At 38.4% G+C, this 7,790-nt stretch overlaps 1 protein-coding gene across 1 annotated transcript in view; it reads left to right on the top strand.

Annotated features, from left to right (window-relative positions):
* The window catches only part of Taok1 (TAO kinase 1), a 137,807-nt gene that overhangs the window by 106,948 nt on the left and 23,069 nt on the right, over positions 1–7,790 (top strand). The window contains exons 20-21 of the mRNA XM_023719843.1: positions 2,725–2,937; positions 4,198–4,380. Of these exons, the coding sequence (XP_023575611.1) occupies positions 2,725–2,937; positions 4,198–4,380 (396 nt within the window). The remainder of the gene's footprint in view (positions 1–2,724; positions 2,938–4,197; positions 4,381–7,790) is intronic.

The following is a 7,790-nucleotide window of genomic DNA, read 5'->3' as shown; positions in this document are numbered from 1 at the left end:
TGTTTGTTGTTGGGGTTTTTTTTGTTTGTTTTTGTCTTTTTGAGATGGTGTCTCACTGTGCATTTCAGGCTGGCGTTGAGCTCACTTTGTAGCCCAGGCTGGTCTCGCAAGGATTCTCCTGCTTCAGGCTCCTAAGTGCTAGGATTACAGGCATGCACCACCACGCCCAACTAAGCATTAATCTTTTTTTTTTTTTTTTTTTTTTTTGCGGAACCGGGGATTGAACTCAGATCCTTGCGTTTGCCGGTCAAGCGCGTATCCTACTGAGCCATCTCCCCAGCCCCCTAAGCATTAATCTTAATCCTTGAAATTTTTTTCCAAGTTGCTTTTTCTCATTAGGAAAATGACTTTTGGAATGACTGTAGTTTGCTTTTCATATTAAAAGGTTTTTTGTTTTTTTTTTTTAAAGAATAGAAGTTATTAGAGCTGATGAGATAACTCTGCCACCTAAAGCCCCTGCTTATGCAAGCTTAGGCAAAGCACAGGGACTGCAGTTCCATCCCTGACACCACATGCCTGGCAGGCTGAGCTGGACACACACACATGCGCACACGCACACACACACACACACACACACACACACATTATAAAGAGGCAGAAGAGAATGACCATATTTCATTATTCCATTTCACTGGAAGCACTTAAAAGAACTTTGTTAATCAAGAAAAGATTTAAGAGCCAGCATTATTGCTAAACTAGAGCCAATTCTGGTTAGTTATTTTGTCACCACTCCCATAATAAAGGCACATGAGTAGGATCGCTACCTCAGTTAAAAATATGTAACTATTTATATTAATGTAATACTATAGTAGAGGAAGTACTCTTTCCTAGACAAGTGTGTACAGTAGATCTTATTTGTATTTGTTGCATGCGTACTGAGTCTACCAGTTGATTGAGTATTAGGCTGACCTGGTGGCACACCCCTGTAATCCCAGCACTCAGGTGGCTGAGGCTGGAGGATTGCTTCGAGTTCATAGGCTATATGAGTTCAAGGCCAGTCTGAACTACATAGCCAGACCCTGTCTTAACACCCCCCATGCCACCCAAAAAGTATTTATGTTAAAATAATTTCAACTCCAGATTCTGCCTCTTACAGTAAATCAATATATTCTTTTTTTTTTTTTATGTATTTATTTATTTATTTAGTGTGTGTGTGGCCAGCTCAGCCCACCTGGGGGCAGGGCTGGCTGGCATGTGGTGCTGGGGATTGAACCGCGGTCTGTGCTTTTGCTTAGCTTAGCTTGTTCTAAGTAGGTGCTTTAGACCACTGAGCCATCTCATCAGCCCAATCAATATATTCTTATAGGTTCAATCAGTGTGTCTTACAGAAGCATATCTTATTAAAACTTTTTAAAAACCTAAGTTCTTTAAAAACTTCAGTTTGTTTTTTTTTTGTGGTATTGGGGATTGAACTCATGACCTTGTGCTTGTTAGGCAGGCACTTATTCTACTGAACTATCTCGCTAGCTCATTTTAAAAAAAAAAACCTTAATTTTTAAAAAACATGAGTATAGAAGAACAGAAGATAAAGCCTTAACTCAGACTATTTTATTTCAGAAATGTTTATGTAGTCTGTCTATAATCACCCCAAGAAGAAGGCTGCCCTTTCCATCCTCCATGATTTTTGTTCATCCTTGAAAAATTAGTTAACTCAATTTACTTTCAGTTTTGCTTGTAGTATTAAAGAGTAAAGTTGGCTGAAGAGGTAGGTTGGCAGTCTAAGTGCCTGACTGGCAAGCACAAGGGCCTGAGTTGGATCCCCGATACTGATACTGCATGCCAGCCACCAAAAATGGGTGTGGTGGCACACTCCTGTAATCTCAGTGCTGGGGAGGCTGAGTTGCATAGTGAGACCCTGTACCAAATAAATAAATAAATAAATAAATAATTTTTTAAAAGTAAAGTATTAGTATATTTCTACCTAGTTTATTCTCTTAAGGAAAAAAATAGAATAACAATATTACTAATACAGACTTCTAAGTCAAGCCCAAGTTTAATATATAGATCACACAAAAAATAGTCTGTTACACATTATGTAGTTGAAATTAAAATTGTTATTAAAAGAAATCATAGCAAAGCGTTTCAGATAAAGAACCAAATAACTGTGTTTTATTCTCTTCCTAAGATGTCTGATAAAATTTGCCTTCCCAATCAAGTGATTTGTATATACTGCATTTAATTCATGGGAATAAATTTGATTTTTGGCTTGAATATATATAGTAATCAAATAAATTTAATTTTTTTCAAAATAAATTCTAATATGTATTTAGATCATTAAGTTTACTAGTGAGAAAACAAGTCTCTAGATCTGATAAATTAGAAGTTTTGTTGTAAAATTACATGGAATCCAATAGTTTGGCTCAATAGCCACATGCAAAAATACCTGCAACCTTATCATCTGATCTTGTTGGTTTCTCTCTTACCTTTTAGCAGCCTTTATTTGTATATGAGTAAGCATAGGGCTGGAGAGATGGCTCAGTGGTCTAAAGCACCCACTTGAAACAAGCTTGGCAAAGCACAGGGACCTCGGTTCGATCCTCCAGCACCACATGCCAGCCAGCCCTGCCCCCTGGTGGGCTGAGCTGGCCACACACAATAAATAATAAATGTAATAAATAAAAATAAATATTTATAAGTAAGCATAAGGTATTCCAAATACTATATATTAAATCTTATATACATCTATGGTTTGTTTTTGTTTTTGTTTTTGTTTTGCCTTCCCAGTCTAAAGAACTTCAAATAAAAAAGCAGTTTCAGGATACTTGCAAAATCCAAACCAGACAGTACAAAGCATTAAGAAATCACCTACTGGAGACCACACCAAAGAGCGAACACAAGGCTGTTCTGAAAAGACTCAAAGAGGAGCAGACTCGGAAGTTAGCCATCCTGGCTGAGCAGTATGATCACAGCATTAATGAAATGCTCTCCACACAGGCCGTGAGTTTTCTTTGTTCAGGCAAAACAAATTCAGTGCCTCTTTACTTCTACCCCTTAAATGATATTGTAGCAAATAAAATATTAATTAAAAACCAGGAGTAATTGCACACAACTTTAATCCCAGCTATTTGGAGGTGAGGCAAAAGGATCTTAAATTGCAGGCAAACTTGCAAATTTAGACCCTGCCTCAACAATGTTAAAAAGGGTTTGGAAGCTGGGACTGTACCACAATGTAGCTTAATGATCTAGCATGCTCAAACCCTTTGATTTAATTCTTAGTGTAAATAAATAAATGGTAAGAAATGATAGCTCATGTGAAAGCTATTTCTAGGAAAATAGTGGTAGTACATATTCCTCCTGCTGTTGGCATTGCTTGGAAATGTCACGATACATGTAGAGTATCGTGATAGAGTATCGTGTAGAGCTCCTTATAGGAATAGATCCCATCAGCTTATCAACATTAAAACAGGAGCTTTAGTAAATTGTGGCCAAAAAGTAGTATTATAAAACAGGCATGGTGGCACATGCCTGTAATCTCAGCATTCTGAGAAGGAAACTGAAGCAGGAAGATTGCTAATTTCAAGACTAGCCTAGACAATTTAGCAGTTTAGTGGAAACCTTGTCTCAAAATTAAAAAATAAAAAGGTTTAAGCATGTATCTTAGTGCAAAGGTGATAGGTAGGTTCAGTCCTCAGGGCTGGGTTGGGGATGTGTGCTGTACTGTATTAACAATCAAAATGGTTACATTTGAGTTTGCAAACTTTTTCTTAATGGGCCAGATAATGAAATATTTTAGGTTTTGCAGACCAGGAGACAAAATCAAGGATATTATGTGATTATTTATATTTATATAATTATTTAAAATTAATCATTTTAAAATGTAAAATGTATTCTTAATAGGCTATAACAAAATAAAACCAAGTCCCTTCTAGGATGTGGCTTATAAACGGTAGTTTGCTGATCTCTGTTGCACAGTTGGTTTCTTCTGTGGTAGCAAAAGAATCAATAGTTTTATATCATATAAGATTTCTTTTAAAAAGAATGTAGTTGTTCAGACATCCTCCAAATAGCTTATGATAGCTTTATCTTCATAGTGCCATCACTACTTATTGTCCCTTTTATTTTTGAGAGATGTTTATTCCAGGAGAGAACAACTATGTTGCGTAGAAAAGAATAGTCTTATCTATTGTATTCATCCTCATTTCCATATATCCTGAATGGATAGCTCACAGCAAGCTATATGTTTTCTTTCTCTCCCAGCTGCGTTTGGATGAAGCACAGGAAGCAGAATGTCAGGTTTTGAAGATGCAGCTGCAGCAAGAGTTAGAGTTGTTGAATGCATATCAGAGCAAAATCAAGATGCAAGCTGAGGCACAGCACGATCGAGAGCTTCGGGAGCTTGAACAGAGGGTCTCCCTCCGAAGAGCACTCTTAGAACAAAAGGTATAAATAATAGAAGGAAAATGATTGTTGAAGTATTTGCTTTCATCAAAAGCATTTTGTAAATATATTCTTTTTTAAAAAATTTATTTATTTATTTATTTATTTATTTGTGTGTGTGTGTGTGTGTGTGTGGCCAGCTCAGCCCACCTGGGGGCGGGGCTGGCTGGCATGTGGTGCTAGGGGATTGAACCGCGGTCCCTGTGCTTTGCTAAGCTTGTTCTAAGTAGGTGCTTTAGACCACTGAGGCATCTCACCAGCCCCTGTAAATATATTCTTATATTGAAAGGTTATATTTCTTTTCCAGTATCATATTTCCTTAATTCTAGTTTGGTAGCAGCATTTTTTGGTCTTTAAAATTGTTAATTCACTAATGAGTCTTATAATTAATGAGTCTTAAAAATAAAGGAAATGTAATTTAGTAATAATTGCTAGAGAAAGAATATATGTAAAAATTATTGAATTGTGAGAGGTGTGATTTGGCTCCAGGTTCCTCACTTCTTTTATGTGTCTAGTTTTACCTAAGAAAGACTTACATGGTGGAAAAAAAAGAACTGCAGTAATTGCTTGGGAGAGGCAGGGACAAAGATATGGAATACATATGTTACATATACACCTAGGCCTGGAACTCTGCAGGTTGGAGATGGTTAACTAAGGGGCAGAAGGTACTTCATACAAGTGAAGTCAGGCTGAAAAAGTTACATCTGAATACATCTTTACTTCTGACTTACTCTTTGCCAGATATTTTAGAGAATAGGGATAGGACACACACCCCCATTCAAATGCATCCTTTAGTGTGCTAAAAAAAAAAATGTATCTTTATATGTGTTCTGGGTAAAGGACAATAGAAATTTTGAGAGGTAAAAAGAGAGAAGGCAGGGGCTGGTGAGATGGCTCAGTGGTCTAAAGCACCTACTTAGAGCAAGCTTAGCAAAGCACAGGGACCGCGGTTCAATCCCCTAGTACCACATGTCACCCAGCCCTGCCCCCTGGTGGGCTGAGCTGGCCACACACACACACACACACACACACACACACACACACACACACACAAAGAGATAAGGCATTCATTTTGAGAAATGATACAATATTAATTATATCCAGGATTCATAGTTGTGTCCAAAATTCTGAAGTCATAAATTTCCAACAGCTAATATAGTCTCAGGTCCATTGGGTATTATTAAGTTTCACCTATTAATCCTCCTAAAGTTGCCATTGTTTCTGGACCATAGGGCCTGTGAGTTTTCTGTTTCCTGTAATTCCTGTGATAAAAAAATAGAATACCTTATTAAATTAAAAATTGCATCTTTCTTTGTTGGTAGTGGTGCTATGGATTGAACCTAGGACCTTTACGCTGAACTACATTCCTAGCCACCCCGCTTTTTTTTATTAATTTTTTTTTTAATTACGTATTTGGTACAGGGTCTCACTATACAGCTCAGACTTCTAGTGATCCTTCTGTTTTCAGTTTCCCCAGGGCTGGGATTACAGGCATGCACACCAGCCCCCGTTTCTGTGGATGACATAGTGCACCTGGAGTTCCAGGGCTGGCATAGCATGTGGTACTGGGGATTGACCCTAGGTCCTTGTGCTTGCCAGGCAGGTGCTTAGACTACTGAGCTATCTTCACTATTCCAATTTTTTTGCGGGGGTTGCCAGAACTGGGGATTGAACTCAGGCCCTGGCACTTGCCAGGGAAGCGCCTATTCCACTGAGCCATCTCCCCAGCCCTTCCCCCCCCCATTCCAATTATTAAGTAATACACAGAAACAGAAAAAATATACAAGGATTTTTCTACTTCTGTAGCACAGCTGTCTTTGTTACTGGCTTCTTTTAAGGTACTTCACCTCTAAAAATTATCTTGGTGGGAGAGCTTCCGGCTACTCCGCGCCAGTGGGATCTGCTGGTCCAAGCCCAGGCACAGCGTGGGTGAAACCCTCTTCCACCCCCTTGAAAGCCCCCCACCATTCTGTAGCACCCCCCCATGCCCGCCCAGTGAGAATTTCTGCTGCGTTCTGGGGACCCCCAGATCCAGTCCTAGCCCAGGCCCAGTGAGTGTGTGGGAGAGAACAACTGCAGAAAGGTATAGAGGAACTCAGATTGGAAATGAAAAAAGAAATCCCTGAATTAATAGCGTCTGTAGTAAAGAGTCAAATGCAGAAACATATGGTGGAAACCCAGTGCCCACCCAGAACAAGTGCAGAGGACACTAGCTCAGCTCAAATGTATGAATTAATAGCGTCGATAGTAAATAAACAACAGCAAAAAGTTATAGGTGAACTCAGAGTGGAATTTTTTTCTGAAATAAAAATTATCTCAATGATGTTTTTCATCCAAAGTGGAAGGATAGAAAAGGTTTTTTTTTTTTTTTTTTTTTTTTTTTTTTTTTTTTTGTTCCAGATTGCCTCCAGTTTTTTTTTTTTTTTTGGTGGTATCGGAGATTGAACTCAGGACCTTGTGCTTGCCAGGGAAGTGCTTAGTCTACTGAGCTATCTCCCCAGCCCAAAACATAAAAATTTTAAAAATTTTGAAAAATCTTACTTGTTCCATATGTCTGCTTCCAACTTCGTATTTAAAATTAATTAATGTATTTATTTTGGTGGTACCAGGAGTTGAACTCAGGACCTGTGCTTGTCAGGCAAGCACTTATTCCATTGAGCTATCTCCCAGCCCCTCATATTTAAAATTTTGTCTCTTATGCTTCAAAGTTAACACTAAAAGGAAAATTCTCTATAGTGTTTCACAAAGTGTTGTGAGAGAGATAATGGGTAGGTACTATTAAATTGTGGTTGTATCTGGGTGTGGTGGGACATACCTGTAATCCAAGCAAGCACTGTTAATAGATTGATATAGGAGGATCACAAGTTGCAGCTTAGTTAGACCTTGGATGGAAGGAAGGAAGGAAGAAAGGAAGGAAGGGGAAGGGGAAGGGGAAGGGGAAGGGGAAGCGAAGGAAGAAAGGAAGGAAGGAAAGGCAGGCAGGGGATATAACTCATGGGGGAAGGCATTGATTCACTCCTCAGGATGGATGAATGGATGGATGGATGGATGGATGGATGGATGGATGGATGGATCGATTGAATAAATGTAAAACATTAAAAAAAAAAAAGTAAAACATTGTGTTTGTAATTTTAGCTCCACCTAGTGGTTTATAATTAGCATTTTAGGCATAGCCCTACTTCAATATATGAAACAAAGCCTACATGTTACACAGACTCTAGTACAGTGTGAACGTAAAAACAGTTCCTTTGAAGATGCAGTGGCACTCTATACATTGCTAATTAAGTAAATAGGACCAAGTTACCAGTAAAATCTGTTTTCCTGTTCCCAGTACTGGAGATCAAACCTAGAGCCTAACAGTGAGTTATAATGTATTCCTAGCCCCACTAATAAAATATCTTTTTATGCCTTTT

This window comes from Octodon degus, unplaced genomic scaffold (genome assembly GCF_000260255.1).
Source record: "Octodon degus isolate 3935 unplaced genomic scaffold, OctDeg1.0 scaffold00072, whole genome shotgun sequence".
Classification (NCBI taxonomy): Eukaryota; Metazoa; Chordata; class Mammalia; order Rodentia; family Octodontidae; genus Octodon; species Octodon degus.
This window is presented reverse-complemented; position numbering and strand designations above follow the sequence as displayed.